Raw genomic sequence first — 22,665 nt, forward strand, 5'->3', positions numbered from 1 at the left:
CATAAGTTGCGTTCCACCAATGCAAAGTTTGATATTCATGGGGAGAATTTTCTCCCTGTCGGGTGGGCGGTCGGGAGCCAATCTCTGCCCGCGATCGGCTGCATGCCGCCATTTTACATGGGTGGGCCAATTAAGGCCCGCCCAGCATGATGCCCCTCTGGTAGTGCTCAACGCAACCTGTGCAGGTGGGGGGAGGAGGGAGAGTCGGGGCCTGCGCTCCTTCACATGCATGGCATGGAGCCGCCTCAGGGAAATTAAGATCAAAATGAAAGTTTCAAATAAAGAAAAAATAAAATTATTTAGACATGTCCCCTCATGTGAGTGTCACATGAGCTGTGACATGTTTATGAATTGTGTGAAAAATATTAATTTAATAAAACCTTCATGAAACCTCATCCCGCTCGTGAATGAGGTTTCATGCAAAACGCAAAGGCCGCTTGGGCTCTTCGCCTGCCCCCCTGCCAACCTTAAGGTTGGATGGGCAGCGTTGAGAATTAGTTTAATTAGTCTACTTAATAGCCTTAACAGGCCTTTGACAGTTTGGCGGGCATGCAGCTGCCTCCGGCGCCACCCACCAAGCGAATGATCGGAATGACGCGCAGTGATGTCGGGGCCCACCCCTGCTCACCGACGTGAAAATTCTTTCCCATATTTCTAATATACAATCTATTCATGTGGCTTACAGTGAGACTGACAGTTTTGAATATTTACCAAATTATAGATTCTAAGGGCTAAATTACGAGGAGGGATTGTACAAGCTAAGGTCATATTCCCTGCAATTTAGACCTTAATGGGGTGATTTCATCGAACTTTTCAAGATATTAAAGAGGACAGGTAGAGTAGATAGTTTATTCCTTTTTCAGCACGGATTAAGGGCATAGTTTAAAATTTGCCAGATCTTTCAGAACTAAAGCTAGGAAATACTTCTACAAAAGAAAAGATGGTAGAAGTTCAGAACTCTTTTCCATTAATGGCAACTGATGCTAGATCAATTGCCATAGAATCATTGAATGGTTACAACACAAGAGGCCATTCAACCTGTTAAGTCTCTGCTAGCTCTCTTCAAGAGCAATTCAGCTACTCCCACTCCCCTGCTTATTCCCTGTAAATCTGCATTTTTTTTTTTAGGTGCTCATCAAATTCCCTTTTGAAAAGTTACACTAGTATTTGTTTACACCACATCACAAGCAGTGCATTCCAGGTCCTAACCAATCCCTGTATAAAAAAAATGTTTTCTCATGTCACCCTTGGTTCTTTTGCCATTCATCTTAAACCAATGTTCTTGACCCCTCTGCCAAAGAGAACTGCTTCTTTCTATCTATTCTGACTAGATCCCTCATGATTTTGGACACCTCTATGAAATCTCCTCTCAAGCTTTTGTCTAAAAAGAGTCCAGCTTTGCCAATTTATCCTAACAACTGAAGCCCCTTGTGTCTGGAACCATTCACAACAATCTTTTTTGTACCCTCTCTAAAGCCTTTACATCCTTCCTAGAATGCAGTGTCCAGAATTGGACACAATACTTCAGTTAAGGCTGAGCTAGTGCGTCATAAAAGGTTCATCATAACTTGGTTTTGTCTTGACTTATAAAGCCCAGGATCACTTATGCTTTTTTAATCACTTTCTCAGCCTACTGCCTCTTCAATAATTTGTGCACATATTCTGGCCCATAGGAAACCTCACTGCATACCTTCCTCCAGTCCAAAGAACAGTTACTGTTAGTACTCTGTTTCCTGTCACTCAGCCAACTTTGTATCAGTGCTGCTGCCACTGTTCCTTTTGTCCACGGACCTCAATTTTGTTGAGAAGATTATTATGTAGCACTTCATCAAATGTCTTTTGGAAGCCAACATACAGTGCATTACCTCATCAAAAAACTGCATCCATTAATTTTAAATCAGAGATTGATAAATTTTTGTTAGCCAAATTTATTAAAGAATATGGGGCAAGGGCAGGTATGTAGAGTGCACAGTCCAAAATATCAGGTAAGACAAACATTTCTCTTCAATTGGTTAGGTTACACGTACAAGTTGAAACACATCCCATACCTCAAGGCCACCTCCAAGGCAGGAACCATTGATAGCAGCTACAATAGGTTTGGTGGATTTTTCAATCTTCTCAAACAATTTCTGCCCCTCCTGGGATAATCGTGTCACTTCTTCGACAGATTTACATTCCTCTATCATACTGAAAATAAAAATAGAGTTCATACATGGCTATTTTTAAAGCTGGCATAGCACCTCTTCAAATGATTTATTTGGTGTTCTCAGCATGTGGCAATGCTGCAGCCATTGTAGTCCTTGGGCTGATGATGTCCAATGATGTTAGGGAATTCCAGAACTTTGATGCGGGTGCAATGACGAAACAGTGAGGATAACGTATGACTTAGAAGAAAAACGGGAGGTAATGACTTTGCCATTTGTCCCTCTCAGTGATACTGATCTTGGGTGTGGGAGATACCGTCAAATTAAACTTGAATTGTTGCAGTACACATTGTAGCCACTTTATATAGGTAATGGAGGGATAAATAGTAGTGAAGAGATAAATTAAAAACTACAGTGGCAAAGATGCTGATGAAGGACACTACTCTGTCCTAAAAACATAGAAAATAGGAGCAGGAGTAGGCCATTTGGCCCTTTGAGACTGCTCCACCATTCCTTATGATCATGGCTGATCATCCAACTCAATAGCCTTCTCCCGCTTTCTCCCCATACTCTTTGATCCCTTTCACCCTAGAGCTATATCTAACTCCTTCTTGAAAACATGCAACGTTTTGGCCTCAACTACTTTCTGTGGTAGTGAATTCCACAGGCTCACCACTCTCTGGGTGAAGGAATTTCTCCTCATCTCAGTCCTACATGGTCTACCCCTGTTTCTGACTGTAAGGGACCTACATTTGTCTTCATCAATCTTTTTCTCTTCACATACCTATAGAAAATTTTACAGTCAGTTTTTATGTTTCCCGCAAGCTTACTCTCATACTCTATTTTCCCCTTCTTAATCAATCTCTTGGTCCTCCTTTGTTGAATTCTAAACTGCTCCCAATTCTCAGGTCTGTTGTTTTTTCTGGCCAATTTGTATGCCTCTACTTTGGGTCTAATACTATCTCTAATTTCCCTTGTAAGCCATGGTTTGACCACCTTTCCTGTTTGACTTTTGCGCCAGATAGAAATAAACAATTATTGCAGTTCACCCATGTGCTCTTTGAACGTTTGCCATTGCCTATCCACCGTCATCCCTTTAAGTAACGTTTCCCAATCCATCATAGCCAACTCACTCCTCACACCATCGTGGTTTCCTTTATTAAGATTCAGGACCCTAGTCTCAGAGTTAACTACGTCACTCTCCATCTTGATGAAGAATTCTATCATATTATGGTCGCTCATCCCCAAGGGGCCTCGCACAACTAGATTGCCAATTATTCCTGTATGGTGTTGAGTCTGAATGCTGTTAATGCGGTACATTCTTGACTTGTTGATGGTGAGAGGCATTGAGGGGTACAGAGGTGAGCCATTCATAAAAGAATATGGAATCTCTGCTCTGCTTTTGCAGCTGCAGTGTAGATATGATTAGTTCAGTTAAGGTTCTGGGGAATGGTCACCCCCAGGATGCTGATAGTGGAGATGGTGCTGTTCAGATTGGGAGAAATAGCTACCTTTTTTATTGTTGAAAGTGGAAATAGACTGGTCTTTATGTGGCATCAATGTTACCTATTCATCTAGATATTGCCACTAACTGGCACAGCCTGCTTGATTATTAGAGCAGTTATGCTTGTATACACTAGAATTGCTACCAGTTCCTGACCTTATGGCAGAAGGAAAATTATTTATGAGTTAGCTGAAAAAGATTTGGTCGCTGATACTGCCCTGATACACTGTGGCAGTGACATCCTAAGGTTGCAATGATTGTCCTTTCAACAGCCACTACCATTTTCCTGGAGATTTTTGCAGTGATTCCAGTTTTGCCAGGGCTCCTTGGTGACATATTGAAATCACATCAAAATCAATTTTCTCACCACTTTTTGTCCATTTAAATTCTTTTGTTCACATCTGGATTGAGGCATATAGATACTACATGTATTTTCCAAGATAACTAATTTACCTCAGTGGAATAGCAAAATTAAATCCAACATCGCTGGGCTTAAATCATGTAGTGCAACACTTCTATTTGAATCACAGTAATTTTGGAACCTATTGCTGTCCAGCTTACTGCCCTTTGAACAAAAAATACCTCTATACATTCCAGTTATACATCTTATATGAAACAAAATGGAATATGTTTTAAGAATACAACACAACATACTCCACCAATTATACTCTCAGTCTCTGAGTACATACTGCCACAAAAGCTCCAGGAATTTCAATAACATAGAAACTCCAAATTTAAGGTGGTTTAATAAATTACAAAGCATTGATGGTTAGCTGGATGTGTAATTATTGTAACTCTTTCGAGTACAAACACGTTTCCATTTGTTCCTATTCAGATGAAGTTACATTGTTTCATAGTTTGCCATTGTGAGATTTGAACTCTTGATACTCTTTTGAGTAAACCTGTTTCCATCTGTTTTCAGATGAAGTTACATTGTTTCATAGTTTGCCATTGTGAGATTTGAACTCTTGATACTCTTTTGAGTAAACCTGTTTCCATCTGTTTCAGATGAAGTTACATTGTTTCATAGTTTGCCATTGTGAGATTTGAACTCTTGATACTCTTTTGAGTAAACCTGTTTCCATCTGTTTCAGATGAAGTTACATTGTTTCATAGTTTGCCATTGTGAGATTTGAACTCTTGATCTTGGGGTTACAAACCCAGTACCATAACCACTTGGCTATTTAGGCCAAGCCGTGTAATTATTGTACCTATACATTTCCAAGGATGATCTTGCATTGATTTTCAAGGATGATCTTGCAATTAGCAGCCAAACAAGAATCGTGTGCTTCATTTTACCATTTAGACATGGTAATAGTAGCTTTGTTTACTTTACTTAATTGGGCAACATTGAGACTTGGGCTGATAAGTGGCAAGTAACATTTGCACTACACGGTTGCTAAGCAACGACAATCTCCAACAAGAGAGAACCTAACCATCTCCCCATGACATTCAATGGCATTGCCATTGCTGATTTCCCTATGATCAACCCTGGGGTCAACATTAACTAGAAACTTAAGTGGACCAGCCACTTAAGGTAGAAGGTTGGGAATTCACCTCTTGACTCCCCCAAGCTTGCCCACTTTCTACAAGACACAAGTCTGGAGTGTGGTGGAAAACCCTCCACTTGCCTGAATGAGTGCAGCTTCTACATCACTCAAGAAGCTCGACACCATCTAAGACTGAGCAGCCCACTTGATTGGCACTCCATCCACCACCTTTAACATTCACACACTTCACCACAAGCACTGTATGGCAGCAGTGCACAGTATCTTCTAGATGCACCGCAGCAATTTGCCAAGGTTCCTTCAACAGCGCCTTGCAAACCCTTGACTTCTACCACCTAGAAAAACATGGGCAGCAAGTGCATGGGAACACCACCACACCTGCAAATTCCCCTCCATGTCTCACACCGTCCTGACTTGAAACTATATTCATCCATTCCTTCACTGTCCCTAGGTCAAAATCCTGGAAACTCCCTCCCTAACAGCACTGAATGGTCTACTTGTGTTTCAAATTCTTAATTTCTTAGGAAAAAAAGATGAAAATATGCATCTTTGATATCCATCAATACACCATCTACACATTGCTTTTTGAATTGCAGTAGTAACATCTGACTTCTCCTTTTAGATGAATTTACACAACAGCGCAAGATCCAGAACAGATCACATGCTGCTGGATATACTGCTACAATGAAATAGCTAAAGGTGACTGTGGTCACAGTGGGTACACCCTCCAACTTCAAAAACAAAAAAAGCATGTTCAATGGAAACAAACTAACAACAGCGGAAACAAATCAACCTTCTCAATAACTGCAATGAAAGAGGTATACAAGGAACCCAAGAGATAAAATGTAACTAAAAAAGCACATTAATGTTGTACTCTATTTTGAGGATTGCGTCTAAAATTGGTCACTATGCCATAAAAATGCTATTACCCGTGAAGTAAGTGCAATATTGTAATATACTGGCTTATCATGGTGAGGCCAGATCTCAAGAATGAGTCATCAGCAATAATCTACATTCATACACAGAAAAATACCTTATATATGGATATATAAGGAAATGATGTTAAATAAGTTGGGCTGGTCCTCATTGGAAAAGGGGGACGATAGCATAATAGGCATTTACAAAATTACAATGTTCTTAATTTGATCAAAGAAGAAATATGTAGTCTCCAAATATGTGAACAGCTATTTAATCCAGATTCATGTCACCACCCCGATAATCTATCCAAATCTTCTGGATTTTTCTCCAAAATCTAATTCTGAAAATTGTGCAATAAGTAAAGCTACGGTTCCTCTTGAAGATTGTTACTGGTTAAGCGTGCCAGAAAAGGTGGAAACTGTCAATAGATTAAAAACAGCAAAACACTATCAACAGGAGAAAAAGTTAAAAAATTGTATGCCACGGTGCTTAAAAAGACATGGAGAAGGTAGAATTCTACAGCACAAGATGGCCATTTGGCTCGTTTTGCCACCTCTTCGAAAGAGCTATCCACTTAGTCTCATGTCTGCTCGCCCGCACCTCTACAAATTTTAAGTATATTTCGAATTCCTTTTCAAGTTGCAAGTGAATCTGCTTCTACGGCCACTTCAAGCAGTGCATTCCAGGTCATAAACTGCTGCATAATTAAATTGCTCAACTTGGTTCTTTTCCTAATTATCGAAAATTTTGTGTCCTGTAGTTATCTATCTCTCTGCTAGTGGAAACAATTTCTCCCTACCAAAACCTTCCATAATTTCGAACAGTTTTATTAAATCTTCTCATAACCTGTTATGCCCTGAAGAGAACAATACCAACTCTTCTAGTCTCTGCACATAATTGAAGTACGTCATCACTGGTACTGCTTCAGTAAAGTTCCTCTGCACCTGCACTAAAACTTATATCTCCTTCTTGATGTATGGTGCCCAGAATTGGACAGAATATTCCGTCTAAAAGCATCACAGAAGCATTACATCACAGGAGGCGACAATTCAGCCCATCGTGTCTGCAACTGCCAGAGGAGGGGCAAGAGTGACTGCCCTTGACATCAAGGCAGCATTTCACCGAGTATCAAATCAAGGAGCCCTAGTAAAATTGGAATCAATGGGAATCAAGGGGAAAACTCTCCACTGATTGGAGTCATATCTAGCACAAAGGAAGATGGCTGTGGCTGTTGGAAGTCAATCATCTCAGTCCCAAGGCATCCTTTAAGGGGTTCCTCAGGGTAGTGTCTCATGCCCAAATGACCTTCATTTAATCATAAGGTCAGAAATGTGGATGTTCGCTGATGGTTGCATGATGTTCAGCACCAATTGTGACTCCTCAGATAGTGAAGCAGTCTGTGCCCATATGCAGTGAAACCTGGACAACATTCAGGCTTGGGCTGATAAGTGTCAAGTAACATTCACGCCACACAAGTGCCGGACAATGGCCATCTCCAACAAGAGAGAAGCTAACCATCTCCCCTTGACATTCAATGGCATTACCATAGCTGAATTCCCCACTATGAACATCCTGAGAGTTACCATTGACCAGAAACTGAACCGGACTGGCATATAAATACTTTGGCTACAAGAGCAGTTCAGAGGCGCGGAATTCTGTGGCAAGTAGCTCAACTCCTAAACCCCCCCCAAAGCCTGTCCATCATCTACAAGGCACAAGTCAGGAGTGTGCTAGAAAACTCTCCACTTACCTGGATGAGTGCAACTCCAACAACACTTAAGAAGCATGACACCATCCAAGACAAAACAGCCCGTTTGCTTGGCACCCTATCCACCACCTTCAACATTCAAGCCTTCCTCCATGGCTTCATAGTGGCAGCAGTGTGTGCCATCTACAAGATGCACTGCAGCAACTCGCCAAGGCTCCTTCGACAGCATCTTCCAAACCCACGATCTGGAGCACCTAGAAGGATAAGGCCAGCAGATACTTTGGAACACCACCACCTGCAAGTTCCCCTCCAAGCCTCACACCACCCTGACTTGGAACTGTTGTCACCATTCCTTCAATGTCGATGGGTCAAAATCCTGGAACTTCCTTTCTAACAGCACTGTGGGTATATCTACACCACATGGACTGCAGTGGTTCAAGGCGGCAACTCACCACCATCTTCAAAAGAGCAATTAGGGATGGGCAATAAATGCTGCCTGGCCAGCGATACCCAGAATAAAAAAGTGCCAATCTTTCACCTTCTCCCCGTAATACTGCAGTCTTCCTTTTCAGAGTCTAATTCCTTTTTGAATGCTTCAATTGAAGCAGTCTCCACCACATACTCAGGCAGTGCATTCCACACCTTAACCATTTGCCTCATGAATTTTTTTTCCCTTATGTATCTTTTGCTTCTTTTATCAATTTTTAAAAATCTATTCTGGGCTTGGAAGAATGTATCAATTTTGCTTCCAATTTCCAATCCTCCATCATCTTCACATGGTCCATCTCCGACACTTCCCTTCCTTGACCTCTGTATCAATTTCTGGTGATAGACTGTCCACAGTCCATTACAGGCCCAGCAACTCCCACAGTTACCTTGGCTATAGCTCCTCACACCCTGCTGCCTGTAAGGACTCCATCCCATTCTCTCAGTGCCTTTGCCTCCGTTGCATCTGTTCTGATATGCCCCTTTCCAAAACGGCGCTTTTGACATGTCTTCCTTCTTCCTTAACTGAGGTTTCCCACCCACTGTGGCTGACAGTGCCCTCAACGGTGTCCAACCCATCTCCTGCGCCTCTGCCCTCACATCTTCCTCTCCCTCCCAGAACCATGATGGGGTCCCCCTTGTCTTCTCCTTTCATCCCACCTACCTCTGCATTCAAAGGATCATCCTCCACCATTTCTGCCAACTCCAGCATGATGCCACCACCAAACACACCTTCCCTTCACCCCCCATCGGCAGTCCATAGGAACCGTTCCCTCTGGGACACCCTGGTCCACTTCTCCATCACCCCCAACACTTCATCCCCTTCCCACAGCACCTTCCCATGCAATTGGAGAAGGTGCAACACCTGCCCCTTTACCTCCTCCCCGTCCAAGGGCCCAAACACTCCTTTCAGGTGAAGCAGCATGTCACTTGCACCTCCTTCAATTTAGTCTACTGCATTCGCTGCTTCCCATGTGGTCTCCTCTACATTGGAGAGACCAAATGCAGACTGGGTGACTGCTTTGCAGAATACCTTCAGTCTGTCCGCAAGCATGACCCAGACCTTCCTGTCGCTTGCCATTTCAACTCGCGATCCTGCTCCGTCCTTGCCCTGGTGCAATGTTCAAGTGAAGCCAAAGGCAAAATGGAGGAACAGCACCTCACCGTCCGAATAGGCACTTTACAGCCTTCGGACTTAACAATGAATTCAACAACTTCAGACCATGAACTCTCTCCTCTATCCTCATCCCTTTTTTTCAATATTAATTTTTATTTTTTATCCACTTATTTTTATTTTCATTTATATTCATTTATTCATTGTTTTATCCCCATCACTTATCCTATTTTTGATCTCTTTTCCCCACCATCATCCCCTCCCTCCACCAAGACTTTGTTCATGTTGTTCTTTTCAGAGTGCTTATCCTTGTCCTGCTATTATCTATTCTGCTTTCTTACCTTAATGCCACCATCAGCACCTCCTTTAGCCCTTACCTCTCCCTCCCAGAACCATTAACATCCCCTTTGTCCTTTTGTTCATGACATTTTTGTCAATCTGTTTTGCCCCCACATATTGCTGGTCTTCTATCCAGCTTCACCTGCTCCAACCCACTTAAACAGTATAAATGTCATCACATTTTTACTTCTCTTTAGCTCTGAAGAAGAGTCATACGGACCCAAAACATTAACTCTGTTTTTCTCTCCACAGATGCCTTCAGACCCGGTGAGTTTTTCCAGCATTTGTTTTTTCTTCCATATCAATGTTGCTACTGTTACTGATATGGTTTTATTCCATGAGCTGTAATTTTGCTCACAAGTCTGTTGTGTGGCACTGTGTCAAACTCCTTTTGGAAGTCCATGTACACCATATCAACTGCATGACCTTCAACAACCCTCTCTGTTACCTCTTCAAAGATTCCAGCAAATTAGTTAAAAACAATTTTTCCTTAAGAAATCCATGCTGGGTTTCTTTAATCAACCCGCAATTGTTCATGTCACTATTAATTTTGTAACGAGTGATTAATAAAAAGTTTAGCATAACATCTGCTTTTGCACTCTATGCCCCCTATTTATAAAACTTAGGATCCGTAGCAAGTTTATGGATCCATAACAAGAAACAGGTTTATTAAATTGTCCTGTAACCTTCAAAGTTTTGTGATTATGAATCCTCTCTGCTCCTGCACTCTCTTTAAAATGAGATAAGCATATACAAATGATCATAAAGCACATCTTATACAGAAACTGATCTCTGCAGCTATATTTAAAAATGTAACCTACTTGATGTCAGCACCAGCAATGAAGCAGCCTGGTTTCGATGAGATAAGGACAGCACTTCGAACAGCATCATTTGCCCAAACTTCATTCATCACCGCAATAAACTCTGACTGCAGATTTTTAGATAGAGTGTTCACCTATCAGGATCAAAAAGAAACTGAGTTACATTATTTTTCTGAAGATCTCAATCCTTAGTTTCCAATTTGCACTTCACCAGTCCTCATTCAAGGCAGTGAAGGAATCAGAGATATCTCCACAAACATTTATCACAGGTAAACAACATCAGTTGTTCCTTTGCCACTAACACATTCCCAAGAGTCAAGGTGTATGTAATCAGCAGATTTGTCCCTTAGGCTTAAATATAGGAGTTACACAATGTGGAATCACAACTGTTACACCAGGTTTTTAACCAGCATTTTTGAAAATAATTTTAAGAATTGTGAAAATTTGTCTTGATAAAACTTGTCAGGATGAGATATACATTAACAACTTGCATTTATATAGTGTCTTTAATATAGCAAAACTTACCAAGGTGGTTCAGAGGAGAATAAATCACATAAAAGTTAACACCAAGCCCAAGGACTTATTTGAATAGATAGCCAAAAGCTTTGTTAAAAGTGCTGAGTTTTACTTAGGAGCTTAAAACAGAAGGAGGTGGCGAGCTATAGAGAAGCAATCCCAGAGCTTGAGCCTGAAAAGGCCGAGGAATGGTGACCAATGAAGTGAGTGGCAGCAGGTGAATAAGAGGCCAAACTTGAAGGATTGCAAAGTTTCAGGGCAGGAGAAACTTAGAGTTGGGGAGAAGAGTGTTCATGAAGGGATTTGATTATCAGGGACTCAAAACCAATGTAGGCCCAGTTGAGTATAGGGGTGATTTGAGCACCTCTGCAAATCCGCCCATAACCTCCTTCTGCTCTAAAACAAAAAAAAATCTCTATTTCCCCAAGTAACAGAAGTCCCTCATTCCTGGTACCAAATCTCCTCGACTCCCTCTCTAAGGCCTTGACATCCTTTCTAAATTGTGCTGCCCAGAATTGGATACAATATTCCAGTTGGGTCATAATCAACGTTTTACAAACATTTAGCAAAACCTCCTTGCTTTTGTACTCTATACGTCTACTTATAAAGGCAAGAATTCCATACAGCTTTTTAAAGTCTCCTCAACTTGTCCTGTCACCTGGGATGTGCGTACAATTACCCCAAAGACCCTGCACCACCTTTAGTTTATATTGCCTCTCCTTATTCTTTTTACAGAAATGAATCACTTATTTTAATTTACCCAGAGTCTGCCCATTTTAGCAGTCTGCTCCTTCTGACATCTGTTACCAACCTCCTCACTGTTTACTATATTTGTGTCTTGCGTCATCGGTAATTGAAATCAAGGTTTGTATACCCAAGTCCAGCTCATTAACACAGATCAAAACCAGCAGCGGTCCCAACAGTACTTCCTCCGAATCCGAGAAACAACTGTTCACCAGTACTTTCTGCCTCTTAGACAATTTTGCACCCACGCAGCCACTGGCTCTTTAATTCCATGGGCTTCAATTTTGCAAGTCTATTATGTCAAACTTTATCAAATGACTTTTGAAAGTATATCAACTGCACTACCCTCATCCATCTTTGACAGGATTTGCCATTAACAAATGAAAGCCAGCACGAATGTTAATGCTCTCATGGTCTCTTAAAATTTTCCACCTCACCAATGTTAGGCTTATCCCTCACCCCTTTCTTAAACAGGGATGTAACATTTACAATGCTTCAGTCCCCTGGACCAATCCAAAATCCAAGGATAATTGGAATATTGTGATCAAAACTACTGCAGTTTTCACCCTTACATCCCTTAGCAACTTAAGATGCATCCCGTTTGGACTGGGTGACTTTTCTATTTTGAGAACTGCTGACCTTTTAAGTATCTCCTCGTTATCTATTTTTATCCTACCTAAATTCTCTATCTCCTTTATTCTGATGCTAGCAGCTTCCTATTTTTTGTTAAAGTAAAGACAGATGCAAAGTGCTCATTTAGTACCTCAGTTCTTCTCCCTGCCTCCATAAAAAGATCTTCTTTCTGGTCCCAATATATTATTTATATGTTAAAGGACTTTTGGATTCCATTTTAGGTTACCCACTAATATAATATCATACACTCTCCTTGCCTCTGTTATTTCCTGTTTCAGTTCCCCTGTACTTTCGTTTTCAGCTTGGTTCTCCACTGAATTAAGACGACTCCATTCAGTGGAAGCCTGCTTTTTCGGTTTCATTTTAATCTCTACGGCAGAATCCTAGACTGCAAAAATACAGCGGTCCAGATCTTGCATTAACGATAACTGCAAACACAATTAGAGACAGAACAAAGCTACCTCTACTCAGCTTCACATCAGAATTATTGCTCCAGTATTTCCTACCAGCAAGCCTATTGTCTTTATGATTAATATTGCCAATTAGTACTGAAATTAAGCCAGGCATATTGGGAATTGTACAGAGAATAGAAAAACGTATTTCACTTAGTATTCCATACATCCAGATGGAAGAACTTTCATCACTTTAGTCTACGCTGGATTTAAAACTTGGCCTGGAAATGAAAAGCCAAACTGATTGTTCTCCTTCAAAATTAGTACATTTAATTGACTTCCATGATAGATCCATGTACGTATTTAACAGTAATGGCACTCAAGCCTCTACTGGAGGAAGGCTTGAAGTAGGAGCATACGAGAAAGAAAACTTGCCTTTATAAAACCTTAGCTGATTTTTAAAAATCATTTTATAGGATGTGGGCAACACTGACAAGGCCGGTATCTATTATCCAGCCTAATTGTCCTTGAGAAGGTGGTGGTGAGCTGTCTTCTTGAACCACTGCAGTCCTTGTGGAGTAGGTATACCCACAATTCTGTTATGGAGGGAGCACCAGGATTTTGAGCCAGCAACCAAGACGGAACATGGAAAATAGGAGCAGGAGTAGGTCATTCAGTCCTTCGAGCCTGCCCCACCATTCAATATGATCATGGCTGATCCTCTATCTCAACACCATACTCCTACTCTCTCCCCATACTCCTCGATGAATGTCAGAAATCTATTTCATTCTTAAATATCTTCAGTGACTTGGCCTCAAAAATCTTCTGTAGTAGAGAATTCCATTGGTTCACCACTCCTTGAGTGAAGAAATTTCTCCTCATCTCAGTCCTAAATGGTCTATCCCATATCCTGAGACTGTGACCCCTTGTTCTAGAACACCCCAGCCAGAGGAAACATCATCCCTGCAGCCAGTCTGGCCAGCCCTATCAAAACTTTATACATTTCAATGAGATGTCCTCTCATTCTTCTAAACTCCAGTGAGTAGAGGTCTAGTCAGCCCAATCTCTCTTCATATGACAATCCTGCCATTCCAGGAATTTGTATGGTGAGCCTTCGCTGCACTCCCTCTATGGCAAGTATATCTTTCTTTAGGAAAAGAGACCAAAACTGCACACAATACTCCAGGTGTGGTGTCAACAAGACGCTGTACAGCTGCAGTAAGACATCCTTGTTCCTGTACTCAAGTCCTCTTGCAATGAAGGCCAACATACCATTTGCCTTCTTAACTGCTTGCTGCATGCTTGCTTTCATTGACTGGTGTACAAGGATACCCAGGTCCCTTTGTACATCAACGTTTCTCAATCTATCACCATTTAAATAATACTCTGCCATTCTGTTTTTCCAACTGAAGTGGATAGCTTTATACTTATCCACCTTACACTCACCTGCCATATATTTGCCCACTCACTCAGCCTGAACGGTGATATATTTCCAAGTCAGAATGGTATGTTACTTGGAGAGAAACTTTCAGGTGGTGGTGTTCCCATATTTCTGTTGCCTTTATCCTTCTAAGTAGTAGAGATGGCAGGTTTGGAACTTGCTGTCAAAGGAGACTTGATGAGTTGATGCAGTGCATGTTGTAGACGGTACAAAGTGCTGCCAGTGTGCCACTAGTGGAGGGAGTGGATGTTGAAGGTAGTGGAAGGAGTACCAATGAAGCAGACATTTTTTGTCCTGGATGGTGTCGAGCTTCCTGAGTATTATTGAAGCTACACTCATCCAGGCAAGTGGAGAGAATTCCATCAAACTCCTGACTTGTGCCTTGTAGATGGTGGAGAGGCTTAGGGGAGTCAGGAGGTAAGCTACTCACTGCAGGATTCTCAGCCTCTGACCTGCTCCTTTAGCCACATTATTCATATGGTTGGCCCAGTTCAGTTTCTGGTCAATGTTACCCCCAGAATGTTGATTTGGGGGGGGGGGTTTGGGATTTAGCATGGTAATGTTGTTGAATGCCCAGGAGAGATGATTAGGTTCTCTTTTGTTGGAGATGGTCATTGCCTGGCACCTGTGTGGTGTGAATGTTACTTGCCACTTATCAGCCCAAGCCTGAATGCTGTTCCTGTCTTGCTGCATGCAAGCATGGACTGCTTCAGTATCTGAGGAGTTACAAATGGTACTGAACACTGTGCAACAATCAATGAATATCCCCATTTCTGATCTCACATTGGAGGGAAGATCCCTAATGAAGCAACTGGAGATGGCCGAGCCTAGGACACTATCCTAAGAAACTCCTGGGACTGAGATGACTCACCTCCAACAAACACAAAAATCTTTTTGTTATGGTATGGTACCAGTGGAGAGCCCATCCCCTCCGCCTTCAATTCCCACTGATTTCAATTTTGTCAGAGCTCCTTAATGGATCATTTGATCAAATGCTGCATTGGTATCAAGGGCAGCAATTCTCACATCAACTGAAATTTCCACGAAATTTGGGGGATTGCTTTTCAATCAGAATAAATAAGCAGCAGAATGACTACAGAAAACACAAAAAATATCTTCTATAATTCAGCAATAAGTTATTGGTTAAATGAAATCCAGCTTTTCTTTATTCTTTGTTGTAGCAGGTAAATTAATGATTATACTCATTCAATATTAACAGCAAATAAAAGGAATTAAAGATCCAAATTAGTTATTACCTTAGAATCTGGTGCATTAAATCGCACAACGGCAACATCACCTTTAGTTTCACAGTTGACAAAGGCCCTCTCTGCAAGAAAGAGGATAAAGTTTACAAAATGCAGGAACTGTTTTTTTAAAAAAGAATGAATTTTGTACTTTGTAGTGCTCTTAGAATATTGAAGAACGGTGCCACATTTGGGGGTGGTGGGGGGCACGGTGTAGTGGGGGTGCCTAGATATGGTGGAATGCAAACATTTTCCTGAAGAAAGGATGCTGCTGCATAACATGCAGGCAATTTACCATGGACTGTGGTAGCACTCAATAAATAAAGAACTGCAGAGGCAGATATTTATAAACAAATTGCATGAAAATTGGAACCATGTCAATTGCAGTATGATGAAAAGGGGTTTTTTGCCAGGTGGGGGCTCATACAAATTATGGACCAAAATCTTCAACCAGATTTGTTCCTGTTATTTCTATTTATTTTAGTATATGTTCAAAATGGATGCCTTCCTGAGTTTCCAAACAGAAAATTGCCCATTGTCTCAACATCTGTAGGTCTACGCTGTTCTTTGGATTAAAAATTTATCATGTTGTCCTTCAATCTTGTTGGGATTGAGTATTAGATTGCTCTATATATTGTGAGCTACAGGTGTAATATGTGTCTGGAATCCAATCATTCTGGCTGTGCAAGTTAAAATTCTCATTAGCATTCCAAGAAATTTCCTCTGAATTTATGCAAATTAATTCAGGTGTCACTAATTAAAATATAATATCCATTATCATAAAATGCTTGTTGGTATATAAAATGTGGTGGAGGATGCATGCATCACAAGCTACAATGTTACGTATCACCTTTTAAGTGGAGCATATATAAATATAACACAATCTTATTATAGAAGGACAAGATTCCTGTTTCACACTAACAAACTGTTTCATTCTACTGAAAGAATAAATCTGGAGGAAAGTTTTGCTGGACTTAATTTTTACTTTGAGAAAGCCTGAAGCTTGAGAAGGACAAAATTGTTGACTGCTTGTTGACCGTTTCTCAGTCAGTATTTCACTGGCTGTAAAGGACACTGGAAAGTCCCATGGTTGTGAAAGGCACTATATAAAAGCATGTCATTTTTAAAAAATTATTCTGTTACACAGTATAATCATTCTGCTTCTGCAAATCATTAGTCTAACAGTCTGTGAGTGGACAGGAAGTGTGATGAAACTACTGCCAAAATTGGAAAACTGCTTGCTTCTGATCCTCTTGTTGAAAATACTTACCCATCATAATTGAAGAAACTGTGAAATGGCGACAGGTATAACCTGTAATACAAAGGATTCAGCAGTTAGACACGATATATTAAAGATTAGTCAACTTCTGAGGAAGGCAAAAATCAAGTTTCTTTTAAACCAAAGAGTATTTAAAAAAAAAAAACAAAAAAAAAGTTAACTCTAAATAAGCCAAAAGAATTTTTTTTAAACGGGCACTACCTTGATTCAATGTTTCAGGAGTCCAGGTTTATAAGTGAGTCCAGGGTTATGGGGGGTGGGGGGGGGGTTGGCAGGAAAGTGCAGACGACCACAATCTGATCAGCCATGATCTTATTGAACTGTGGAGCAGGGTCGAGGGGCCGAACGACCAACTCCTGCTCCTAGTTCTTATTATCTCACAATCTTATTTTCTTTACATGTTGTTATGATCCTTGGCCAGGCTCCCAAATTGTTGGCACAATCCAGTTAGGGGCCAATAATGTTTTATTTAAAGTAGACAAAGTTTGAGATTTAAGACACTTACTAAGTGAATAAAGCCACAAGATTCCACGGGATTTTCCATGGATAAAATAAACCTTACTATACAAGATTAGAAAGATTTACAATATCTATCTTACACTAACATTCAGGGTTAACATGAGGTACGTTTGAATTAACAGGTGAACTGTGGTTGAACACAGTGCACACTGCACAACAAATTCCAAATGCAACCAAAACAGATTCTATAGATTTCTCAACAACCCACACAGACATCAGTAATACTAAGTCAATAAATCTCATTGAAACACCATCTCTCTAATGAAGGTTTCCAAGCTTCACCTTTGAATTCTCTCCAAAAGTCACTCCAACTTGGGCAGCTTCAACAACAGCCCACCTCGCAGGGTTTCAATCTTGTCTTCTGATTCTGAACAATTCACTTTTCGCAAACCCAGCTAACGAAGATGCTGTTTTATTAACATAGTACCCTATGAAGTGCTCAACACAAGATATTGTGAAAGATTTGACTGAAATCTATGCAAAAACATCTATTTCGCTCTTCAAATTTATCAAATGCATTTCTGCTCACGCTTCAGATTTATGCTAATCAGAGATAACCCATTACTGGCTAATTTAAAATATCAGACAGATACAATGTCTCAAACACGGCCATCCAAAAACTGGACATTTTTAGAACGTGTCATACATCAACTTCAATTGACTAAAATAAAAACACCTGGACAATTCAGCTAAGCACTGCATTGGCACCAGACTAGTTATCCACTTCACCGCTTGCACGCTGGTATGTTCCTGCACTTCGAGTGACCCTTGACCCCTCCAGACCCGGTTTGGCCCAAACCACCCAACCCAAAATCCTCCAAGATTCAAAATCTGGCATGGCTTTAGGCCCGAGGTTGCCGATTTTGAGACATTGTACCTGTACAGTGGCAAGTAAAAGAGAAATCTTCCCCACTCTGACTCAAATCCACCAAGTCCTTTAATAGGCATTACCCCACCTTCTCCAACCCCTGCTGAGGCCAAGCAAAGTAGCAGTTTACACTACAAATTTCGGTATGTATTAACTCCAAATTTACAAAATGAAATTGAAGTGTGTGCGTGAAGGAAGGTTAATCATCACTAAGAAATAAAATTATTAACTTCACAACTTTCTAAAAGGATCAGACTTTTGCTCCTAACAGTATTCAAAAGGTACTCATAGAAATGGGAGCTTCATGCTCATGTACTTAACATGAGTTCACTGGGATCTTGAATTGTTTCCAGGGACTGACAGGAGGCCCACATGACGCCGATATTTAAAAAGGGCATCAAGTCAGAATTGGGACATTTTAGATTCATTAGCTTCGGTTATAAGCAAGCATCATTAGACATGATTACATGGATGAAGTGTTTCAAACAAATCTCAACGTGGCTTCTGGAAAAGATAATATGTTACCAACCAGGTAAAGTTATTCAGCAAGTTATTAGATTTACTGGCGCATTCTCGTAAGGACAATTTGATATTTATAGCAGTGGTTCTGCGTGGGGACCAGTTACTTGTGGAATTCTAAAGGGAGTGTATATTAGGCTGCTTTTTACAATCTTCATTAATAATTGGAATAAAGGCATTGGGGTCTTGGATGTGCAAAGTCGAACACACTATTGAATTGAATTGATTTAAAAAGGTCTTTACAAATTTTTTGTGAATATGTTAACTATCTCCCTGCAATAACTTCAACTCATCATGAGCACCACAAGAGAATTGCTTCTTCTTCTCCTCTAAGAAGCATCCTCAATTATTTGAGGGTCACCAAATCACAGCTTATGTCATGATTTTACCACAGATCAGGGCAAGGAGGCAGGCCCCAAGTCTACCTCAGTTGAAGCAGGGATTGAACCCTGCGATGTTAGCAATGCAAAGTTTTTCAATTTACAGGATATAATGTTTTAATTATTTTTTCTAACAAGAAAGATCTTACAGAACATAACTACAGCTTTTATTTTGGTTGGAATGGGAAAATCTGATTTGCCTGAAGTTGCACTTTTCAGGAACTCAACTACAACGTTAATTGAGGACTTAATGTATTGAGTTTGGAAAGCAGTGAAGTGCCTAATCCAAAGATGTGGTGCTGGCTCTTGAGATTATGTTGAGTTTCATCAGAACAATTTAGGAACCCGAGGTCCGTGTGGGATAGAGAATGAAAATGACAGGTGGTAGGGAAATCGGGTTCTCGATTGCGGAATGAATGGAGACATTCTGAAAAGTAGTCACCTACTTGCATTTGGCCTCCCCAGTAAAACAGCTTATAGCAGTAGAATCACATCATGAACAGCAAATCAGTATACTAAACTGAAAAAGTACAAGCAAATTGCTGTTTCACTGCAAGGAGTGGTTGGGGCCCTAGACAGTGAAATGGTGGTGTTTAAAGGGCAGGTGTTGCATCTCTTGCATTTGCATGGGAAAGAATCGTGGGAAGGGAAGAGGAGTGTTGGGTTTGATAGAGGTGTGGGCCAGGATGTCTATACACAATGCTGAAAGGGGAGGGGAAGATGTGTTTGAAAGCATCATGTTGGCGGTGGAGGAAATGGCAGAGGATGAACCATTGAATGTTGAGACTAGTGGGACAGAATGCAAGGACAAGGAAACCCCATACGATTCTCTTAAACTCCCACCCCTTTTCACACCTCCATCTATTAGTAACCAGAAACTATGTTTGTATACTGTCTAAAAAATTGATTCATGAAATTAAGATTTTTGCTGATTGACAAATGACTTCCCATCATCAGACTTGATTGCAAGATAAAGATTTTTGAATGTGGTCTTAAATTGGCAGGGGTGACCAGGCGAGCAGGACAGGCAGCAGCAACTAGCAGGGTCGGGGAGTGGGAGAAACTGCTCCAAAATGGCAATCAGGTCACATGATCATGTCAGACCCAGTGCAAATTGCTGTTAAGACAGAACTCCCGATGCCAAATGCGTAAATCAGCCCTATCAACTGACCGACGTTAAAGCTGAATGACTTAAAACGGGACAAATTAAAAGGGGGACTTCCTATACTGATTTCAACAATTTCAGGCCATAAATTCTGCCCCGTTTTTTGTTTGGATGGAAGCAGTTTGTGATGTTTCAGCTATTCTGATTCACATCTCTTTTTTTTTTAAATCTTATTTTCATTTTTATTCATTTATTCATTGTTTTATCCCCTTGGTTATCCCCCTTTCTTTTTTTCCCCAACATTGCCCCCTCCCCCCATCCCACCCCCAAAAGGGCCATCTGTTACTTGTTCCATGCTGTTCTTCCACAGAGTGCTTATCCTTGTTCTATTATTACATTCTGCTTTCTTACCTTTATGCCACTGTCAGCACCATTTTTAGCCCTTACCACTACCATTAACGTTCTCTCTGTCCTTTCATTCATGACATCTTTCTCAATCTCTCCTTTGCCCCCGCCGATCGCTACATTCCATCTAGCTTTTCATCTGCTCCACCGCCCCTCCCCCCCTCAAAAACAGCATAAATTTCATCACATTTCTACTTCTCTTTAGCTCTGAAGAAGGGTCATATGGACTCAGAATGTTAACTCTGTTTCTCTCTCCACAGATGCTGTCAGACCTGCTGAGTTTTTCAGGCATTTTCTGCTTTTGTTTCAGATTTCCAGCATCTGCAGTATTTTGCTTTTATCTTAGTCAAACATGATTTGCCCTTACACAAATCCATGCTGGCTCTCTTTCATTGAACATGTTTGTCCAAGTGACTGTTCATTTTGTCCCAGATTATCATTTCTAAAAGCTTTCTCACCATGGAGATAAACTGACTGGCCTATAGTTGCTGGGCTTATCCTTATCCTTTTTTGAACAGGGGTGTAACATATGCGATTCTCCAGTCCTCTGTATCTAAGGAGTATTGAAAAACTATGGCCATTACCTCTGCAACTTTCACCCTTACTTCCCTCAGTATCCTCAGATACATTTGATCCGGTCCTCGTGACTTAACTTCAAAGTACACAGGCTGGCTGTAATACTTCCTCTTCTCAATTTTTAATCCATCCAGTGTCTCAACTACTGAGATAAAAACAAAAAAACTGCGGATGCTGGAAATCCAAAACAAAAACAGAATTACCTGGAAAAACTCAGCAGGTCTGGCAGCATCGGCGGAGAAGAAAAGAGTTGACATTTCGAGTCCTCATGACCCTTCGACAGAACTTGAGTTCGAGTCCAAGAAAGAGTTGAAATATAAGCTGGTTTAAGGTGTGTGTGTGTGTGTGTGTGTGTGTGTGTGTGTGTGTGTGTGTGTAGTGGGGGGGGGGGGGGGGGGGGGGGGAGTGAGAAGTGGATGGGGGGGGTGTGGTTGTAGGGACAAACAAGCAGTGATAGAAGCAGATCATCAAAAGACTCAACTACCTCCTCCTTCACTATGATTTCTTCACTAAGCTTGTTATATCAGTTATTGAAACAAAAAGTTACTTTCCTAAATCTGAGGCATGTCATATTATTTGAGAAGAAAATAAAAGGATATGGCCATAATTCAATTTTTTTCCATTGAATGACCTTTCTCCCATTTAATAATCTTACCAAATAACCATGTTATGTTCAGTTACCAAAACAAATTGAATCAATCACATCAATCGTGCAAGAACAGCATCTTCTTCCCTGGTAAAGACAGATGTAAAGCGCTCATTTAGTACCTGAGCCATGCCCTCTGCCTCCGTGTGTAAATCCCCTTTTTGGTCCTGAATCAGTCCTACTCCTCCTTTTACCATCTTTTCATGACTTTTGGATTCCTATTTACGCTGGCTGCCAGTCTCTTCTTATAATTAATTTTAACATTACAGTTTAGTTCTGATAAAAAGGTCATCAACCTGATACATTAGCTCTTTCTCTCCACAAATGCTGCCTGACCTGCTGAGTATCTCCAGCATCTTCTGTTTTTACTTCAGACTTCCAGCAACTACAGTATTTTGCTTTTATTTTACACTCTTAGCTGCTCTTAATAATGTATTCACTTCCTCACTGATCTTACTATATTCAGCCTAACTCTCACAGGTATTATCAATTTGACCTTTGTCATATGTACCCTTTTTCTGCTTCACTTTATTTTCTTACCTCTTTCATCACCCAGGGAAATCTAGCTTTATTTGTCCTACCTTTCCCCAACATGGGCATGTACTTTGACTGTGCCCGATCTAGCTCCTTTTTAAAAGGTGACCCGACGATTGCCATTGATTTCAATTTACCTAGGCCGGATCCATTCTCACTCCACTGAAACTGCCCCTCCCGCAAGTAATTATTTTAATTGTAGATTGCTCCTTGTCCTTTTCCATAACGTTTCAAAAACTGTTTCTATCTCCATGGGTGCTGTCTGTCCTCAGTATTTCCAGCATTATCGGTTTTTATTTCAGATTTCCAATATCTGGTGTAT

The 22,665-nt window shown here is 40.8% G+C and overlaps 1 protein-coding gene across 1 annotated transcript in view; it reads right to left on the reverse strand.

Moving 5' to 3' along the window:
* The window catches only part of LOC121278346 (trifunctional enzyme subunit alpha, mitochondrial-like), a 71,632-nt gene that overhangs the window by 40,761 nt on the left and 8,206 nt on the right, over positions 1-22,665 (reverse strand). Inside the window, exons 2-5 of the mRNA XM_041188657.1 lie at positions 16,783-16,824; positions 15,525-15,595; positions 10,543-10,676; positions 2,049-2,187 (exon numbers count right to left, since the gene is read on the reverse strand). Coding sequence (XP_041044591.1) covers positions 2,049-2,187; positions 10,543-10,676; positions 15,525-15,595; positions 16,783-16,824 — 386 coding nt within the window. The remainder of the gene's footprint in view (positions 1-2,048; positions 2,188-10,542; positions 10,677-15,524; positions 15,596-16,782; positions 16,825-22,665) is intronic.

This window comes from Carcharodon carcharias, chromosome 5 (assembly GCF_017639515.1).
Source record: "Carcharodon carcharias isolate sCarCar2 chromosome 5, sCarCar2.pri, whole genome shotgun sequence".
NCBI lineage: Eukaryota > Metazoa > Chordata > Chondrichthyes > Lamniformes > Lamnidae > Carcharodon > Carcharodon carcharias.